The 22,296-nt window shown below is 41.3% G+C and overlaps 1 protein-coding gene across 3 annotated transcripts in view; it reads right to left on the reverse strand.

The window, feature by feature from the left end:
* Positions 1-22,296, reverse strand: part of LOC122549912 (adenylate cyclase type 1-like) — a 290,966-nt gene that overhangs the window by 128,281 nt on the left and 140,389 nt on the right. The window contains exon 8 of one of the 3 annotated variants that reach the window (XM_043690132.1): positions 8,383-8,481. The exons of the other annotated variants lie outside the window; for them this stretch is intronic. Coding sequence (XP_043546067.1) covers positions 8,383-8,481 — 99 coding nt within the window. The remainder of the gene's footprint in view (positions 1-8,382; positions 8,482-22,296) is intronic. 3 annotated transcript variants of the gene reach the window in all.

A 22,296-nucleotide genomic window follows, 5' to 3' on the forward strand; every position in this document is an offset into this window, starting at 1 on the left:
TCATCTGCAAATTTACTGACTCACCCTTCGACTCCCTCATCCAAGTCATTAATAAAAATTATGAACAGCAGAGGACCCAGAACTGATCCCTGCGGAATTCCACTTGTAACTGGGCTCCAGGCTGAATATTTACCATCTACCACCACTCTCTGACTTCGACTGGTTAGCCAGTTTTCTATCCAATTGGCCAATTTCCCTCTATCCCATGCCTCCTGACTTTCCGCATAGGCCTACCATGGGGAACCTTATCAAATGCCTTACTAAAATCCATGTATACTACATCCACTGCTCTACCCTCATCCACATGCTTGGTCACCTCCTCAAAGAATTCAATAAGACTTGTAAGGCAAGACCTACCCTTCACAAATCCATGCTGGCTGTCCCTAATCAAGCAGTGTCTTTCCAGATACTCATAAATCCTATCCCTCAGTACCCTTTCCATTACTTTGCCTATCACCGAAGTAAGACTAACTGGCCTGTAATTCCCAGGGTTATCCCTATTCCCTTTTTTGAACAGGGGCACAACATTTGCCACTCTCCAGTCCCCTGGTACCACCCTTGTTGACAGTGAATGCATGAGGTCTTTGAGCTTTGTTTTTTGGAGCATTCGATATTGGACACTTTGGTTGTTGACAATTTCTGGCTGTGTAGAGGACATGTTCAGTAGGACTGGCTACTTGTCCCAGCTAAAAGGCTCCAGTACAGCTACAACACTGGCATCAAACCAATATGAAAATGTGCTCCAATCTATGCAGTCCATAAAAAATAAAAGGGGTAATCTTGGTTAGCCAGTTACCCCAGCCACCCAAATCAGCTTCCTCCCAAACATAACCAAAAAGGGTGAAGGAATCATATTATAGTAATGCAGGGAAACTGGCTTACCAACAATCTGCTCATTGATACTCAGTTTAAATTCTGACCAAAAAGCTCGCATGTAAGCATTTAGCAGATTAAATTGTCCCTCCAAAATTAATGTGTGGTGTCAGTTTATCTGCCAAAAAACCCCATCATCACAACAACAGCATATCCAAAACTGTAGCACTCCATCAGTACTTTGGTGAATTATCTTAAATATAACTGAGACCAATTCTACATCAATAAATATACTGATCCACACTGCATTTCTGTCATGTGTTTAGTAATGTGCATTGCACATTATGCAAATCATAGACTATCTTGACAGTACTATGCCACTAGTTCTAAACTTGATAACATTCACAGACTCCATGGCTTCTTAGCTAACCCTCCCAAGCTGATTCACAATAGAATCAAAATGAATATTCAAGACCAAGTTGGTATGGTCTGATGTTGTGGCCTCCTCTGCCAGACCTAGGGGACTAGGACTGCCTTCCTCAGCAAAACCCAATCTTCTACGTTCCTGCCAGCAAATTAGGGCACTAATCTCCCGTATTTGCCAAGTCCAGGGTAAATATCATGAACAACTCTGAGTGCAGAACAACTCTGGATTGACAGGGCTTGGCTGGGTAGGGAATGACCCTTTAAAGGTGGCACCAACTCTAGGAATCAGGAGTGGCCATTACCTCTGTCTATGGTGAGTGGGAGAATCGGGTTGACATCAGACAAGCCATTGGTCATGGTACACTGTTAATGAAGCATGTTTGGGGTCAGAGTATAGGCCTCGCCGAGGGAGCATTTCATAAAACTTGACAGAAATGACACTTAATTTCAGTCCAAGAGGTGTCTGTGAAGAGTATTAGAGGTAATAGTAACACTTGGTGTGCTTAAAGGTAGTACTCCTCTGGTTCTGGTCAAATGCAACTAGGTTCTTTTTCCTTTGTGAGGGAAATAAATGGGGCATCATGAGTGAATAAGCGTTCTCATCCATTTGGGTCCTGATTTGCTTGTAAACTCTCATTTGAACCAGGGCTCAATGTTAGGCACTCTTTGCAATTCCTCAGATTCTGAGACAGTCTCTGTCCATTTGCAGCAAGATGTGGACACTATTCAGGGCTTAAGCACATCAGTGGCAGGTCACATTTACACCACACAAGTACCAGGCAATGACTAATTTCCAAAAGAGAATATAACCCCTGACATTCACTCGGGATACCATCACTGAATTTCATACCATCAACATCCCAGAGTTTACCATAGACTAGAAGCTGAACAAACCCTGCAATATAGACACAGTAGTTAAAAGAAAGTCAGAAGTTAGGAATTCTACAGTGAATAATTCACCTCTTTTCTCTCCATAACCTGTCCACCATGTACAAGGCAGAAGTCTGAAGTGTTATGATATATTCACCACGAGCCTGGCTGAGTGCAGCTCCAACAGCACTCAAGAATCTTGACACAATCAAAGACAAAGCAGCCTGTATGATGGGCACCTTTAACATTCACTTTCTTCACTACTAACACAGAACAGCATGTACTAACTACAAGAACCTTGCAGCAACTCAAGACATCTCTGACAGCAGCTTCCAAACTCAGAACCTATACTACCTAGGCCGAGCAGGTGAGCTGATGCATGGAGAAACCAGCATCCACATGTTCCCTTCCAGGTCTTATGCTAACTTTGAACTTTATTGCTGTTCCTTCACTGTCATGGGGTCAAAATTCTGGAACTTTTCTGAACAGTAGTCTGGGTGTCTTTAAATCTCAAGAACGGCAGTGGTGTTAGAACGCAGTTCACAACCACTTTCTGCAGAGCTATTAGGGATCATCAAAAACCTCCCACAGTCTCATCAGTGACACCCACATCACATGAACAAATGAAAAGAGAAAAGATGACTGAAAAAAGCCAATTTGGGCCAGAGAAATTCATTCCTGAAATCCTTTCCTAATTTCACATTCACTGTGTAAACATGAATAATTCATCACTTTTACTTCTACAATTTTATCTGTTACATTTTTTTTCTGCTGTCATCTCTTTATGTTCCCATATGTAAGTGAAACCATATCTTTGAAATCTGCTTATGTCACAAGCTAGTAGTTTGCAAAAACATTTACATCTTATCTTTGCATTTTTGAAATACTCTGAAGTATCGCAGCTTCTTTTATTATTTCCTGTTAGGTCCTTTTTTGTGATTGCTCCAATATTCGTCACCTCAATCATGGATTTTCATTCATGATATTTCTTTTGCATATTTAATATGACTCACTGTACTTTGGAGGTATCACTTTACAGCTCCACCCGGATAATGTGCTAGCCAATATTTATCCCACTATCAATACCTCATAAAGCTGATTACCTTGTCATTATTGCATTGTTGTTGTGAGATATTGTTGTGTGCAAATTGACCTGTTCTCATCTTTAGATTTACAAGCTGTATAGCACTCTCGAAAACATTAAAATCATGAAACGTAAGTGAGTTGACACTCACTCTTCACATTATCCCATCACTCTTCAGTGTTCATTGCTGTTTGAAAATTGGTTGCCACTTTTTTTAATTGCCTTTAGCTAAAGTCGCCATAGCCTTACCAGACCACTGGGCTGCTCTCTCATTTGAGAAAGATGACTGATGGTGATTTAATCTGAGGTCACCATGCCTCAGGTGAGGGGAGAGATTGAGAAGGAGAGTTGCTCATGGTAACCTCAGCTGGTGCAGGGATTAAAACCATGCTGTTGAGAGTCATTGTGTCACAAACTAGACAGACATCTCCATTAGCTATGTAGTGCTTTGTCCCTTAGTCATACAAGAAGACATCTAAATAAAGCTATTTCCTTTCTTTCTATTTTGGTTTCTGTTTTCCTCACTGCTTTAGAGAGGTCGCCAGCAATTGCACTGCCTGATCTATAAAACCTGTTTTTCTCTGCTAGTATTTTTTTCCATTCACTGCTGAAATTGTATACAGTTTACTGAAGGTACTTGCTTACAATTATATCAGCTAAGTGGTAAATTGATGTCTTGAGAGCAGCAAGAGTATTTTGTGATTTTATATTCAGTTTTTTTAAAAAACAAATTACTGCTAACAGAATCTTTTCTCAAGAACTGGATATTTTGAGAATAGGCAGCACTGTAATTATACTTGTGGTTTCTAAATTATGGTAACAAAAATCATTTCATTAAATGTTCAGTAGATATGTCAACATTCTAGTACCATAAGGTGTGCTGACTTTTGATATCAGTTTTGCAAGTTTTTACCTAAAATGAACCCTTGGCCAGATTGGAACGTTTGTTTTTCAAGATGCTGATACAAGATTTACAATAAGTAGACACTTCTGTTTACTTAAGGGCCAAAATTATTGAATGGGAGCTAACTAACCTTAATAAGTTTTCAAGCAAATAGAAACAGAAGATTCTGAGAAGCAGAAGATTCCTTGTAAACAGCATGAGTTGTAAATGATCAATGATTAATGAAAGAAAGTCACTTATTGGGTGGGATGGGATTGTATAGGTTCCCTACCTGCATTTTCAATATGCATTGGGAGGACCAAAGGAATGATTGCCTCATAATTGATGATCTGGAAAGTTAGGAAGCAAACTATTTATGAGAGTTTTACTCTTAATATTTCTTTTCAATACCTCATTCAGCAAATTAAAAGTTTGAAAAACGTATGTATTTTGTCACTTAATAATTAAATATAAGTTCATCCATGATTTAGTTGGTAATGTCAGGCTGATGCAGTTACTAAACTTGACGTGAAAGAGTTGAATCAATGTTAAGTACAGCCAATACAATTAGCAGCTTCAGGTGCTTTAGCTACAGTGATGGAAGTGGTATTTATTAGGAATAATTAGTCCAACTCTTCTAATTAGTTCTAACACTATGGGACTCAGTAATATGAAGAATATTAGAGTAAACTATCAGAGTAAAGAAATGAAAAAGCCTTGTAATGATCTCTTTTTCTTAATAGCAAAGACCTTTCACAAAGGAAATGGCACTGAACCCAATAAAGGAAATCTGTTTTGAATGGATCAGAAGGAAAATATTAAGGATAAAGTAGTTGAAAAGTGTAGCGCTGGAAAGGCAGCATTCAAGGAGCAGGAAGGTTGACATTTTGGACACAAGCTCTTCATCAGGACATTCCTGATGAAAGCCACACTTTTTGAATCTGATCTCCAGCATCTGCAATCCTCACTTTCTCTTAAGGATAAAGTAGTCAATAAGAAAATCACATGGTCAGACTGATGTAATGCAAGTTACGTTAATATGTCCTTTCCCAGCTACCAGATTAAAGAACATTTCAAATAGTCATAGACATTGTCATACAGATGTACAGCATGGAAATAGACCCATCAGTCCAACTCGTCCATGCCAACCAGATATCCCAACCTAATCTAGCCTCACCTGCCAGCACCCGGCCCATATCCCTCCACACCCTTCCTATTCATGTACCCATCTAGATGCCTTTTAAATATTGCAATTGTACTTGCTTCTACCATTTCCTCTGGCAGCTCATTCCATATACGTACCACCCTCTGCATGAAAAGGTTGCCCCTCAAATTTCTTTTACATCTTTCCCCTCTCACCCTAAACCTATGCCCTCTAGTTCTGGACTCCTCCACACTCGGAAAAAGACCTTGTCTATTTATCCTATCAATGCCCCTCATGATTTTATAAACCTCTATAAGGTCACCCCTCAACCTCCGACACTGCAGGAAAAACAGCCCTAGTCTATTCAACCTCTCCCTATAGCTCAAATCCTCCAACCCTGGCAACACCCTTGTAAATCTTTTCTGAACCCTTTCAAGTTTCACAATGTCTTTCCAATAGGAACGAGACCACAATTGCATGCAATATTCCAACAGTGGCCTAACCAATGTCCTGTACAGCCACAACGCCTGTACTTAATTGACCAATAAAGGAAAGCATACCACACTCCTTCCTCACTATCCTATCTACCTGCGACTCTACTTTCAAGGAGCTTTGAACCTGCACTCCAAAATTTCTTTGTTCTGCAACACACCCTAGGAGCTTACCATTAGTGTATAAGTCCAGCTAAGATTTGCTTTCCCAAAATGTAGCACCTCATATTTATCTAAATTAAACTCCTTCTGCCATTTCTCAGTTCATTGGCCTATCTGATCAAGATCCCGTTGTAATCTGAGGTAACCTTCTTCTCTGTCCACTACGTCCCCAATTTTGGTGTCATCTGCAAACTTACTAACTATACCTCCTATGTTCACATCCAAATCATTTATATAAATTATGAAAAACAATTGATGCAGATCCTTGTTCAGAGGTGTCCAGTCTAAAAAGCAACCCTCCATCACCACCATCTTCTATCTTTGAGCCAGTTCTGTATCCAAGTGGCTTTTTCTCCCTATATTCCATGAGATCTAATCTTGCTAATCAGTTTCCCATGGGAAACCTTGTCGAATGCCTTACTGAAGTCCATATAAATCACAGGTACCGCTCTGCCCTCAATCCTCCTTGTTAATTCTTCAAAAAACTCAATCAAGTTTGTGAGACATGATTTCCCACGCACAAAGCCATGTTGATTATCCCAAATCAGTCCTTGCCTTTCCAAATACATGTACATCTGTCTAGACTGAAACAGGAGACTTTGCATTCTTTTATGTAATCACATTTGTTGAAAGGAAATAGCTGTTGGATCTGAAAAAAAAATGATATTTCCTTCATTACATTCAACTATCAAAACTATTCTTTCTAAGGATAAGAGAAGTTGTATCCAAAAGCAGAACAGCCATACAGCAGGATTTCACTGTGGGGGAACATACTGAACCTTAATAAGGTGTTAAAGATAGCCTATCAAGATAGGAGATCAGAATTTAATATGCTTCAATGATCCAACTACTCGTACAGATATAATAATTCTCTCTGTTGGAAAAATACATGTACCTCTGAAAGATTATAAAATGTAGAGCATTAAGAAGGGGAGAAACCAGGACATTAGTGAACATAACGTTTCTTCTATTTCCTTTTGAGAATGTTTAATGGAGAATGTTGTGAAATCTTAGAAGATTCAAAGAAATCCTCTTAATTGGTATGGAGGTATGAGTGCTGTTAATGCTTTAAAAATCTAATGAGGTACTTACCTTAACTGGAATGGTTATGGATGTCACAATTCCTAAATAGCATCATACCTGCCAACTCCTTCTACAATCATTCACTCATGTCACACCGCCACTATTTCAAATCTGGTCAGCTTTGTAACATTTATTCCCAGCTAGAATACATTGTGTCAACTCAATGTTACAATCTTCAGATATATGGTGTACAGCATTTTTCATCAGCTGTAATCCTCGATTGAAAATGCCACATTACTACAGTCAAGTTGCTGAAATATTACTCCGTTGTTTCCTTTTTTACCCAAAATTCTCCTTACACGCTGCAATCCAAAAATTTACTTTACTGCCTTCATCAAGGTCTAGTTTTGAATATGTACCTTTTATAAGTCTTGTATATGTGAACTATCTGAAATGCAACAGATCTTCAGGTTCAGACAAGGGGAAAGGGATTACTTTAATGACAACTAATATGAATTGTACTGTTTTTTTTAAATGACTTATACAGTAACCAATTCCAATCCACACAAAAGATTCCCATTCTGGTATAAGTTTTGACTGGTTTAGCAAGGCTTATGCAGTACGTCTTAGCAATATGATGCTATTAAAGAAGCATGGTTGGGCACCATCTTTGAAGCTACGGTCTTAAAATTGGTCATTCACAGGAAAACCAGAAGTGAGTCCTGATAGGTGAACAGGAGTGCAAATGGACAAGTGAGAAAGAGAGAATGGAATGACAAGATACAAAGATATCAAACTAAGAGGGAAGACAGTATCTCTACATCAAATCTCCAGTGCATTTAAAATATTTTGAAGTAGATATGGATATGATGCTGAAATCGATCAACATTTAAATCAAAAAGAGATGGACAGCCAACATAATATGGCAGAAAATTTGTTGGGGCATATCGAGAGTGAAATCAAAATAGCTTTCCACTGGAATAGCTATACTCAGAAAAGAAAGAAACATCTGATATGTGAGTTCCATTACTGGATATATGAGTTTGCTTGGAATTTGCTGTTGAAGCTTTTTCACATGTTGTTTAGTTTTTGTACAACCCTTTGACAGTAATGCTTCTTATCAATGAATAACCTCTCAAAAACTCTGGACGAAACTGATGCAGAAGTACATTCAAGAGTCCAGTCAACTGGACAGTATAGAATGGGCATTCAAGGTTGCCCGGTGGCAATTTACAGCAAGCGAAAGAGAAAAGCAATGTGCATGAAATCTAAAGACTGAAAAGAAAATTGGATTGCGAGATCTCCATTGTACATTGGTCTCCTAAATATGCAGTGCAAAAGCTTTCCCAGGACAGATAATTAAGGATCTGGTTAGGATATGGTCAAGGGGCCGCTAACAATGGGAAGTGGATTTCAATATAATTGACAATTGGGAATAGAATCAATGCTGCTAATTGATTGAGTGGGACAACAGAAAATGACTTACCGTTGTTCCATGAGACAACTGGAAGTGGATGCAGAGAATCGCTGCTTCTGAGGACTCTTCTTAGGACACACAAACTGCTTAAACGAATGCTCCCTGGATCTGGAGGAGGAGGAGTAAGGAGCTGCTAGAAAGACCAGAGATTGACCTGATTCGACATTCTTCTGCTCTACTCCCATATACTACGGAACTAAAATGTCTATTTTATCCAACTTGTGGGAATTATAATAATTCTAGAATTCCTTAAACAGATTAGTTTGTTAGAATTAAGCCAAGTGTGTTTGTGTCCAGTTTTGAATAAACCAGAGTAGATCTGCCAAAGAATCTTCAGGCAAACAAGAGTCATCCCATTGGATTGATTACTATGCATTGTTATTTAACATTTGGTTTTAATACCAAAGTTTGATGCCTGATTATTTACTGGATTAAATATCACAGTAGAAAATTAAAAGTTGGAAAAATAATGTTGACAAATTTGGTATTTTTAAATATTAATATCCTCTGCAGGAAGTTCAACTTTGATAAACAATCACTAGGATGTTAAAACTATTGACTGAAAGAATCCAGAGGTATAGATATGCTACCTGGTCTGAGGTATCCCATATTGACAGATACACCAAAATGCACTGACTGCCTGACAACAAATTTCATCAACTGTTGCAGGAGTATGAATTGTCAGGTCAGACCAATTCCCAGGACCAAAGCAAAACGTGGCTGCAGGTATTGTATAGTTTGCAATGAACAGGAAACCATTCATTGTACCTTGGAATAGGCATCTAATTCACCCAACTCAGTTTTCATAATGTATTAGCCAACTGGGATCTGGCACTGAAGATTTGTCATCTACCTAAACATCTGCATGAAACTAGTAAATGAAGAACTTCTCTAGGTTGAGAAATTTCATAATGATTAATGGCTGCCATCCATTTTTTAGACCAATTTATGTTATTATTATTATTATTCTGAGCATATAGTGAAGATACATTAATATCAGGTAGATAGGAATTGAAGCTTACCACTATTTCCTCACAGCTAGAATAATGGATTCAATAGATCTCCTTGCATAGTCTTAAAACATATGTTACATATATATATTTAAATTTATATGTTTTATATAGGTTGTTAGTTTTTTTTGCAAGGAAATAAAAACAAAAAAGCACTAAGTTGCAAAACACAGTAGATAAACTAGTCAATTCAACAGAAGAAACATAACCTGGCCGTCACAGTGCCAGTACTCCTTCAGGCTATTTTAACTATCTCTTTTGACTTGGCTGACAGAGTATGATTCAATGGAAACTTTGAAACAAAGAAAATTCAGTGTCCTAGATAATTAATCATAACAATGTCTAAGCTTGAAGTTTATCACCTACAAGCAGAATGAACATGTAGATTTCATTTTATCATATTCTCAAATTGTCGGCTGCTGATTCAACAGAAAGTATCTTTATATCAATTCATTCTCATTTGATTACAGAATTTTTCTGCTTTGTTTGTTGTGTCTTTTCTGTCCTCAAAAAAAGTCTTAATATATTTTATATTACGTGAAACAGAAAGCACAGAAACAAACAAGTAGAGATGAAAGCTTTCAATTCTTTGTTGCAAATCAGTCAAAATTGTGAATTTAACTTGCACTACAGTTTCTTCCATATTATACCACATTCATTCTGCTGCCTGGTTCATTGGGTAAATAATGCAACACAGCAAAATTCTCAGTCCAAGAAATGACACATTTTCGGCTGAGCTATTGACTTTCCTATTAAAATGTTTGGATCATTATATTGAAACCTTGTATATATGGGTCCAGATTTTCTGAGGACTAGCAATTTCAAACAGATTGCCACTCAATCCCTTTCTCATGAAATGAAAGAGCTTCATATTTCTGACTGGAGATTCTAATTAGGGCTCCTTCAGAAATGTCGACCCATACTTCCATGCTGACAGATCCCTCATAGTACAGAACAGTCCATGGAAGTCAGACCATGACCTCTTTTTCACAACAGTCAGCTGTTGTATTCTGTAATTTCAAGGTCTAGCATCATACACACCTTGGGGCTCAATTTCCAGGTACTTTGACACCTCCTGTGAAAGGTCAAGAACATAAAGTGACTGTAAGGGTTGGGTGCCCGAAGAATAGAGTGCCAGGCAGGTGAAATGCCACGTAAGTAGGGATAGGATACACGGTACAGGGTACGTGATGCAAAAAAAAAGTAGGGTGTCAAGCAGGTAGGGGTTGGGTTGTTAGAGGTAGTGGTACCAGTTAAATGGTAGAATGTTTAAGGTAGGTCAAGGAGGGTCCATTAGGGGTAAGTGGCTGGAATTGAGCCCCAAGGTGAGCTAGTGTTGAGTCCAGCAGTGTGTGTCGAAGATGTGAAGTCCCAGGGGTAGGGTCAGAAGAGCAGCTTAAATCATCTAAGCTCAGTTATACAAAATCTGAAGGAAGATGCTATCAGATTTCCAAGAATGGGAACTGAAGCCACAGTTGAATTAAGATGTGCTAGAAAGGAAATTCTTGTGATGAAAAATAATGTCTTGGGGATTAATGCAATTGTAGTTTGCTATTTATATAGGAATAAAAGTACAATACTGAATATGCCTGAAATCTGAAATAAACAGAATGCGGGAAAAATTCAGCAGGTCTGACAGCATCTGTGGAGAGATAAATTGAGCTAAATTTTCAAGTCCAGCAGGACTCTACTTCAGAATATTTATTTAGTTTTATTTATTTATTTATTTTTAGGTATTAAACATTTGTTTTACTGTTAAAACCAAATCTGCAGCATTGGAGAATTGCTTTTTAGTGAAAGACCACCTCATTAAGGCAAAAAAAACTATCAAGACATACTTTAGCCTGGGTTGACTTGTCCTGTAATAACCTCAGCTGGCATCATAACAGCGAACAGTTCCTTTGGAGTCTGCAGCCTTGGAGATTCCACAGTATCCAGATACAACTCCCAGCTATGCTTCAGAAATGATTCTCTGACCATCAGAATATTCAAGGTCATTTTTAAGAAAAATCAAGTGTTGCAATTTAGTGATCTGAAAATTAATCTAAAAACATGCTACTTATTTTCATAACAAAACATTAAGGGACAGCAAACTTTGATGTACATAATTCCAGCTTCCGTGTATTTGCTCAGTGTTCTTGTAGAATAAATATTACTGATGCATCAATATTACACACTGAAATGAAGATTTATTGGGTTATTTTTGAATTTAGTCACTCTTTACAGAATTTAGAACCTGCATGTTGATCTTAAGAGAATCTGAATTTGGCCACTTTAGTCCCTTTGGACTTCATATTTTCTAAGCCATTTTCCATTTAGAAAATAATGTACACCTCTATTTTTCCTCCCTGCTTCCTCAAGACTAAAATGAGAGGCATGGATAGGGTAAATAGACAAGGTCTTTTCCCTGGGGTGGAGAGGCCCAGAATTAGAAGGCATAGGTTTATGGTGAGAGGGGAAAGATTTAAAAGGGACCTAAGGGGCAGCTTTTTCACGCAGAGGGTATGGAATGAACTACTGGAGGAAATGGTTGAGGCTGGTACAATTACAATATTTATGAATGGGCATATGAATAGGAAGGGTTTAGAGGGATATGGGTCAAGTGCTGGCAAATGGGTTGAGATTAGGTTAGGATTTCTGGTTGGTATGGACTAGTTGGACTGAAGGATTTGTTTCCATGCTGTACGTCTATGACTATGACTACCTGCCCCTCTACCTATCTTTGTCTATTCTGCAAAGTTAGTAACAATGCCCTCAGTTTCTTGGTCCATATCATTAATGTATAATATGAATAGTTGTGGTCCCAATATAGGTCCCTGTGGAATTCCACTAGTCAGTGATTGCCATTCTGAAAAAGACCCCTTTATCCTCAATATCTGCCTTTTTCCAGTCAGCCAATCCTCCACCCACGCCAGGACCTTGCCCTGAACATCTTATTTAGCAGCCTCCTGTGCACGACCTGCTCTTAACAAAGCTATATTGACTCAACCTTATTTTATTCCACACTTGTAACTGTTTTATTGGAGATTTGTGGCAAATCTGGTGAGGCCTATCTTATGTTCAGGAACACCTTGCTCAATTTTTAATGCTTTTGACAAGCAGACCACTGAGTTTCTCACTAAACAGTGGCCAATAAAGGGCGATTATTACTTGTTCACTCCTTGTTAATGGTACAACCTGTCTCACTGACATTCAACTTCCTATCTTACCAAAAATGCCAAACAAGCTAGATGTGGAGAAAACCTGGTGTGGAAGTTTGAGTGGGTTCCTGGTGATTTCTTGCCAATTGCTCTGAAGGATCTCAATGGTGCTCAGGACCAACCAGAATCTCTGGGCACAATCCACAGGCAGTTGCTGTGGCAAACTTCTTTCTTGGACATTGGCATCCAACATTTGCTAACCCTTCAGGATCCTCAAGGCATCTCTTTGATACACCTGCATGCCACTCATGAAGCACAGACTTGCACTGCCGGGCATACCATTAGCTGACATTAAGATGCTGCAGCAAAGACTCTTTGCACTCAGGAACAGGCACCCAGCTCAAGGACTGGATCCAGGCTGTATCGCGTGACTGCTCAATAATGGGGTACCCTTTACTGCATACTCTTGTCATGCCTGTCAGCGGGATCCTAAGGGATATGGAGATGGCTTGCGGGCAGAGGGACATATTGTTGTACAGTGCATTGCAATGTCAATCTAACACCTACAGCACTTGCTAGCAGCATGACTGGTAAACTGGTAAACATACTGCACAATGGTCATGTCAAAAATTAGTGGTGGCCAGTCCTTAGTCCAATTTAAAGGGAGGCTGTTGTCAGTCAAAGGGTCCCAGGACCATTAGCCACAGGCACATTCTGCACAGAGTTTAGGGGTTTGGCCACAGTCAGTTGTCTACTTGGATTGCTCGTGGTCAGGGGAGCTGTCTGACCACAGTCTGGGCAGTTGGCAATGGTCAGTGGTGTCGGGCAATCACAAGCAGGCTGGAGAAATCATGTATTGTCAGTCCGCGAGCTGCAAACTCAGCAGTTAGAGACATGGTCAGTCAGGTCTAGGGGCTGCCCATTTATGTCTGTCAGAAGTCTGTGGTAAATAAAATCCTGAGACTGGATCTGTCAGTCAGTCATTCGGAAGGGTCAAGGAAGGGGGAATATCACTGTCAAAAGATACGGGTGGGTCAAGGCTGGAGAGAAACCAGAGGTGTGTGTCAATGTGGGGGCAAGGACAGTGATGGAGGGGAGCTCAAAGTATATGGGGATAGAAGGAACATCGATTTTTCTGCTCCTCAGATGCTGCCTGACCTGCTATGCTTTTCCAGCAACACACACTTATCATTAAGGTGCAAACAGGGTCATGGAGCAGGTGAAGTTGTCGGTGAAGTTTGATAAGGCAGGTCTGCACATGCAGGACATAGTGGAAATAGGCTGTCATGGCACAGTGCTGTAAAAGGAGACATGAAGGCTCTGGGGAACCTAGTGCCAAATGGTATCTCTGCTGATGGTGCTCAACCTGAACTGGGTTCCCTGCCTTCACCTTGTCATTGTTTAAATGTGGCGTTACTGTAAAATGACTGGAAAAGAGCCCAAGAGTAAGTGTCAGTTTGATGGATGTAATCATGCAATCCACGTTTTCTGGGTGCAAATACATGAAGCAGCCATTTGAAAGCTCCAGCCATTTGCTATTACTTCTTTAGTCCAGAACTGGTCACAATATTCCAAGTGTCATCTAACCAGATAACCAGCAAAACCTCATGGCTCTAAAACTCAATCCACATGTTAACGAAAGCCAAAACGCCATATGCCTTCTGAACAACCCTATCAACTTGGGTAGAAACTTTGAGGGATCTGTGTACATGGACCCAAAGATCCTGCTGTCCCTCCACACTGCCAAGAATCCTGTATTTGGTGCTGTGTTCAGCATTCAAATTCAACCTACCAAACTCATAATTTCACATTTATCCAGATTGAACTCCATCTGCAACTTCTCAGCCCAGTTCTGTATCCTGTCAGTCTTGTTATAGCCTGCACAACTCACGGCACGGTGGCACAGTGGTTAGCACTGCTGCCTCACAGCGCTGGAGACGCGGGTTCAATTCCCGCCTCAGGCAACTGACTGTGTGGAGTTTGCACGTTCTCCCAGTGTCTGAGTGGGTTTCCTCTGGGTGCTCCGGTTTCCTCCCACAGTCCAAAGATGTGCAGGTCAGGTGAATTGGCCATGCTAAATTGCCCGTAGCGTTAGGTAAGGGGTAAATGTAGGGGTATGGGTGGGTTGCGCTTCAGCGGGTCGGTGTGGACTTGTTGGGCCGAAAGGCATGTTTCCACACTGTAATCTAATCTAATAACATTATCTACAACACTACCGACCTTTGTGGCATCACCTCCTAACTTTCTGAATGAGCCTTATGAAATGCCTTACTGAAATCCATATATACACATGACCACTCGACCTTTGTAAACCTGTCTCATCACATCCTCAAAGAACTCAATAAGGCTTGTGAGGCATGACCTGCCCTTGGCAAAGCCATGTCAAACTCTGTTTTTCCAAATAGTCATAAATCCTACCTCTCAGATTTCTTTCCAGTAGAAATTCTTACCACAGACATAACACTGACTGGTCTGTAATTCCCAGGGATTTCCCTATTCCCTTTTCTTGAACAGAGGAATGACATTCGGCTCCCTCCAAATCATCAGGTACTACTCCTGTGAAGAGTGAAGATGCAAAAATCGATCGCCAGAGGTGCAGTAATCTCATCCCTTGCTTCCCATGGTAACCTTGGATATATCTGGTCCAGCCCTAGGGATTTATCGATCTTGATGCTTCCCAGAATTTCCAGCACATACACTTTCTTAGCATGAACCTGTTCAAGCCTATTAACCTGATCCATGGTGTTCTCACTATCAACAAGGTCCCTCTCTCTAATGAATACTGAAGCAAAAAACTCATTTAAGGCCTCCCCTACCTCTTCAGGCTCCAGGTACAAGTTTCCTCCATTATCCCTGATCAGCCCTACCCTCTCTTTGATCATTCTCTTATTCCTCACGCACGTGTAGAAAGCCTTTGGGTTTTTCCTAATCCTTCCCACCAAGGCTTTTTCATTCCCCCTCAGTCCATTTTTGAGTTTGTTCCTAGCTACCCTGGAATCCTCTAAAGCTGTGCCAGATCCTTGCTCTCTCAAACTTAAGTAAGCATTTTTCTTCATTTTGACAAGGAGCTTCTCTGCTCATCATCCAAGGCTTCTTCACCTTACCCGTCCTTGCCTGTCTCAGTGGGACAAAGTTATCCAACACTTGCAACAAGCACTCCTTAAACAGCCTCCATATTTCTGTTGTGTCTTTCCTGCAGAACAATTGTTCATCATTTATACTCCGTAGCCTATCTAATAGCAGTGTAATTTTCCCTCCCCCAATTAAATGCCTTCCCATACTGTCTGTTCCTACCACTCCCCATGGCTATTGTAAAGGTGACATAGTTGTAGGCACTGTCACCAAAATGCTCTCCCACCAAGAGATCTGACACCAGGCCTGGCTCATTGCCTAGCACCAAATCCAATATGGCCTCCCTCCTCATCAACCTATCTACATATTGAGTCAGGATTCTCTCCTGGACACGCCTGACAAAATCTGCTCCATCCAGGACCATCTAAGGAGTTCGAATCAATTTTGGGGAAATTGAAGTCACCCATAACAAACAACTCTATTATATCTGCATCCTTCCAAGACTTGCTGTCCAATCTGGTCTTCCATCACTCTGCTGCTCTTGGGGAATCTATATAGAAACCACCCAAAAAAGTGACTGCTCCTTTCCTGTTACTGACTTCTACCCATACTGACTTCTCAACAACCTTCTTTTCTGCAGCGGTGATGCACTCTCTAATTAACAATGCTAGTCCCCCTCCTCTTTTACCTCCCCCCCTCCATTCTTTTACAAAAAAGACCTAAACCCTGGAACATTCAGCAACCACTCCTGCCCCTGTGAAACCCATGTCTCTATTATGGCTACAAAAGTGTAGATCCAAGTATTGATCCATGCTCTAAGTTCATCACTCTTATTCCTGACACTCCTTGCATTGAAACAGACACACTTTAATCAATCCCTTTGCCCTATCAACTGTGTATCCTTCTTGAGAGACTCTCTGCATTCCATTCCATTCCACAACAACCCTCTCCTCTGATCTGTAGCTCTTGGGTGTAGGTTTGCTCGCTGAGCTGGAAGGTTCATTTTCAGTTATTTCGTCAACATACTCGGTAACATCTTCAGTGAGCCTCTGCACGAAGGACTGCTTGTGTTTCCTGCTTTTTATTTAAATGTTTGGGTTTCCTTGGGTTGGTGATGTCATTTCTTATGGTAATGTCATTTCTTATTCTTTTTCTCAGGGGGTGGTAAAAGGAGTCCAAGTCATTGTGTTTGTTGATAGTTTTTGATAGCATCATGGTAGCCCACAAACCCACTTACACACTAAAACAGCAGCTAATGAAGTTGAAAGACCCCATACAGACAACAAGCAAAAACAATGTAATTTACAAAATACCGTGCAAGGACTGTAACAAACACTAAATTGGACAAACAGGCAGAAAACTAGCCACCAGAATACATGAACATCAACTAGCCACAAAACAACATGACCCTCTCTCACTCATATCCTTACATACAGATAAGGAAGGGTACCATTTCGACTGACATGGCTCAGGGAGGGGCAGGAGTGGCGGCTTAATGTTCCAGGATACAAATGCAACAGCAAGGATAGAAAAGGAGGCAAGAGAGGAGAGGGAGTGGCATTGTTGATTAGGGATAGCATTATAGCTGTGCTGAGGGAGGATATTCCCGGAAATACATCCAGGGAAGTTATTTGGGTGGAACTGAGAAATAAGAAAGGGATGATTACCTTTTTGGGATTACATTATACACCCCCTAATAGTCAGAGGGAAATTGAGAAACAAACTTGTAAGGAGATCTCAGCTATCTGTAAGAATAATAGGGTAGTTATGGGGATTTTAACTTTCCAAACATCGACTGGGAATGCCATAATGTTAAAGGTTTAGGTGGAGAGGAATTTCACAAGACAATTTTCTGATTCAGTATGTGGATGTACCTACTAGAGAAGGTGCAAAACTTGACCTACCCTTGGGAAATAAGGTAGGGCAAGTGACTGAGGTGTCAGTGGGGGAGTACTTTGGGGCCAGCGACTATAATTCTATTCGTTTTAAAATAGTGATGGAAACCAGATCTAAAAGTTGAAGTTCTAAATTGGAAGGTTTGGTTAAGAAAACGAAGGAAGCATATGTAAGGTATAGACAGGATATATTGAGAGAATCTTTAGAAGAGTATGAAGGAAGTAGGAGTATACTTAAGAGGGAAATCAGGAAGGCAAAAAGGAGACATGAGATAGCTTTGGCAAATAGCATTAAGGAGTATCCAAAGGGTTTTTACAAATATATTAAGGACAAAAGGGTAACTAGGGAGAGAATAAGGCACCTCAAAGATCAGCAAGGCGGCCTTTGTGTGGAACCACAGAAAATGGGGGATATACTAAATGTATATTTTGCATCAATATTTACTGTGGTAAAGGATATGGAAGATAGAGACTGTAGGGAAATAGATGGTGCCATCTTGCAAAATGTCCAGATTACAGAGGAGGAAGTACTGGATATCTAGAAATGCATTAAAGTGGATATATCCCCAGGACCTGATCAGGTGTACCCAAGAACTCTGTGGGAAGCTGGAGGAGTGATTGCTGGGCCTCTTGCTGAGATATTTGTATCATTGATAGTCACAGGTGAGGTGCTGGAAGACTGGAGGTTGGCAAAAGTGGTGCCACTGTTTAAGAAAAGGCGTTCGACAAGGTTCCCCATGGGAGACTGATTAGCAAGACTAGATCTCATGGAATACAGGGGGAACTAGCCATTTGGATACTGAACTGGCTCAAAGGTAGAAGACAGAGGGTGGTGGAGGAGGGTTGTTTTTCAGACTGGAGGCCTGTGACCAGTGGAGTGCCACAAGGATCGGTGCTGAGTCCTCTACTTTTTGTTCATTTACATAAATGATTTGGAAGTACAGTTAGTAAGTTGCAGATGACATCAAAATTGGAGGTGTAGTGGACAGAAGAAGAGGGTTATCTCAGATTACAACAGGATCTGGACCAGATGGGCCAAGCTGTGGCAGATGGAGTTTAATTCAGATAAATGTGAGGTGCTGCATTTTGGGAAAGCAAATCTTAGCAGGACTTATACACTTAATGGTAAGGGCTAAGGCAGTGTTGCTGAACAAAGAGACCTTGGAGTGTAGGTTCGTAGCTCCTTGAAAGTGGAATCACAGGTAGATAGGATAGTGAAGGCGGCGTTTGGTATGCTTTCCTTGATTGGTCAGACTATTGAGTACAGGAGTTAGGAGGTCATGTTGTGGCTGTACAGGAGATTGGTTAGGCCACTGTTGGAACATGCATACAATTCTGGTTTCCTTCCTATCAGAAAGATGTTGTGAAACTTGAAAGGGTTCAGAAAAGATTTACAAGGATGTTGCCAGGTTTGGAGGATTTGACCTATAGGGAGAGGCTGAACAGGCTGGGGCTGTTTTCCCTGGAGCGTTAGAGGCTGAGGGGTGACCTTATAGAGGTTTACAAAATTATGAGGGGCATTGATAGGATAAATAGACAAAGTTTTTTCCCTGGGGTTGGGGAGTCCAGAACCAGATGGCATAGGTTTAGGGTGAGAAGGGAAAGATATAAGAGAGACCTAACGGGCAACCTTTTCACACAGAGGGTGGTACGTGTATGGAATGAGCTGCCAGAGGAAGTGGTGGAGGGTGGTACAATTGCAACATTTAAGAGGCATTTGGATGGGTATATGAATAGGAAGGGTTTAGAGGGATATGGGCTGGGTGCTGGCAGGTGGGACTAGATTGAGTTAGGATATCTGGTCGGCATGGACAGGTTGGACTGAAGAGTCTGTTTCCATGCTGTACATCTCTATGACTCTATGACTGGGACAACATATCTATCCTAGGACAAGCCAAACATAGACACGCACAAGAATTTCTAGAAGCATGGCATTCCAACTATTAACAAACACATTGACTTGGACCCCATTTACCATCCCCTGAGAAAAAGAACAAGAAATGACATCACCAACCCAAATAAACCCAAACATATCAATAGAAAGCAGGAAACACGAGCAGTACTGCGTCCGGAGGCTCACTGAAGATGTTACCTGTTATGGTGTCAAAATATCTAAAAATAAACCTTCCAGCTCAGCGAGCAAACCTACACCGAAAACCTCAACCTGAGCAACAAATGTTTTCAAAATTCACTAATCTGCAGTTCTAGTTCACATCTCCCTGCCAAACTAGTTTAAACTCTTCCGAAGTACACGAGCAAATCTCCCACCCTGGAAACTGGTGCACCTCCAGTTTAAGTGCAACCCATTCTTCATGCACAGGTCCCACCTTTGCCAGAAGGTACGCCAATAATCTACATCTCTGAAGCCCTCCCTACTGCACCAGCCCTGTAGCCACATGTTTAGCTGCACTCTCTCCCATTTCCTTGCTTCAACTGGCACATGACACCAGTAGTAATCCTATGATTACTACACTGCTTATTCTGCTTTTTAGCTTCCAACCTAACTCTCTGAAATCACTTTTTAAATCCTCATCCCTTTTCCTGGCTATGTCACTGGTGTCAATGTGCACCACGACTTCTGGCTGCTCACCCTCTCCCTTCAGAATCTTGTAGACTCAGAAATCCTGGACCATGGCACCTGGGAGTCCTGTTCGTGACCACAGAATCTCCTGTCTGTTCCTCTAACTATTGAATCACCTACCAATAGTGCTTTTTTGTCTCCCCCTTCCATTCTGAGCCACAGAGCCAGGCTCAGTTCTAGAGACCTGACCACTATGGCTTTCCCTGATAGGTCATTCCCCCCCCATCAGTATCCAAAACAGTATATTCATTAGCAATGTTTGAGAAGATTTGTGGCTCAGGTTGATGATCAGGATCAAAGTTAGCTCGCTGAGCTGGAAGGCTTGTTTTTCAGATGTTTTGTCACCATACTAGGTAACATCATCAGTGAGAGTCTCCGATGAAGCACTGGTGGTATGTCCCGCCTCTCTATTTATACGTCTTTGTTTCTTCAGGTGGGTGATGTCATTTCCAGTTTTATTCCCCAAGGGAAGTATTGTGGGGAACGATCACAGGGGATCCCTGCACTGACTACATGTTCCCTTTCCATCCCCTGACTGTAACCCATCAACCTTTTTCCTGTACCTGAGGTGTGACTACCTCCCTGTAACTCTTCTCAATTCCCCCCTCAGCCTTCTGAATGAACCCAAGTTCATCCAGTTCCAGCTCCAGTTCCCTTACACGGTTTCTGAGGAGCTGGATGGTGTGAATCTGGGGCAACAATGAATTTGGAGTGCAACAGGCACTCTATTTTGATGTAATGTGCTGGTCATTCTGCCAGCACAGCACCTCGGAAAACAGGAACAGGATCAGTCATTCAGTCCCTCAAACATGCCCCACTATTCAATATGATCAGGGCTGATCAAACATTTCAATGGCTTTTCACAATCCATTTCCATAACCCTGCACATGACTGGTAATTAGAGATCCATCAATCTCCACCTTAGACATATTCAAAGACTGGGATCTTATAGTTATTTCCGGTAGAAAATGCCAAAAATTCAAAATATTCACTGTGCCCATGCTGAATCTGAAGCTGAATGGGTCATGTCCCTCATTATCAGGATTCTGCATGGCTCACTGTATGGACCTGAATGCTCAGGGAATGCCAATGATTATTACCAAGAACACACTGGTTTAGTTCATTGCTCCATGATGAGCTCGGTGCTGCAGCCCAGGCAGTGGGATTCAGGAACGTAACCAGCATTCCCTCACCTGCAGAGAGTCCTTAACAGCACACATGTGGTACTGTCAGGGTCACATCACAATGTTGCAGAATGCATCAACAAGAAGGCATTTCGTTTGGTTAATATGTAGGTGTTCCGTGATTGACATCACCATTTCCTGGAGGTATATACCCACTACCTTGGCAGTTGCCATGACTCCTACATCCTGGAGCACTTTCATGTACCTGGTGTACTCGAGGAGCCATGGCCACCTCTTTCCACGTGGCTCATGGCACCATGGTTCAACCCCCTTACTGATGAGTATAGATACAAAGCTGCCAATATTTCAACCAGGGCCTCAGTGGAGCAGACAATAGGGCTGCTGAAGGTCTGGTTCCACTGCTAGGACTGATCTGGAGTGAAGGGGGGAGCTGTCTCCCAGTATAATCGAGACAGAGTGTGCCACAATCTTCCTGGCATGTTGTGCTTCACATATTGTGCTAGATGCTAGGGAAATAAGGGGAATGGGACCATTCTCCTGAAAAGGGGGATGAGGACATTAGGGAAGAGAAAGCACTCCTTCGATATGGCACAGCTCAGCTGCATTGGGCACCATAAGCCAGACAGGACCTGACTGACACCGGTTCCAGTCAATGGGCACGAGGTGCAGTAGGAAAATTGACATGTCGAGCAAAAGCCCTTCATCATTCCTGATGAAGGGCTTTTGCCTGAAATGTTGATTTTCCTGTTCCTTGGATGCTGCCTGACCTGTTGTGCTTTTCCAGCACCACTCTAATGTAGACTCTGATCTCCAGCATCTGTAGTCCTTACTTTTGACTAGGTGCAGCAGACTGTCAGGGAATGTAAAATAATTGTTAATCATAATGCCAGCGTTTGGTTTTCATTGTAGTAGTGAACAGATGCCTCTTTTGGTTTTGTTTGTGTTCCCTTTGGTGCTTTAACCAAAAGCTCGTGTTTGGAACTATATAATTGCTGTATGTATGCTGGACAATGACGAGCTGCAGGAGTCAAGTGGGCATTCAGGTGATGCAGAGAAGGTGTTTAGATAGGTTATAGCTAA

Source organism: Chiloscyllium plagiosum, chromosome 5 (assembly GCF_004010195.1).
Source record: "Chiloscyllium plagiosum isolate BGI_BamShark_2017 chromosome 5, ASM401019v2, whole genome shotgun sequence".
NCBI lineage: Eukaryota > Metazoa > Chordata > Chondrichthyes > Orectolobiformes > Hemiscylliidae > Chiloscyllium > Chiloscyllium plagiosum.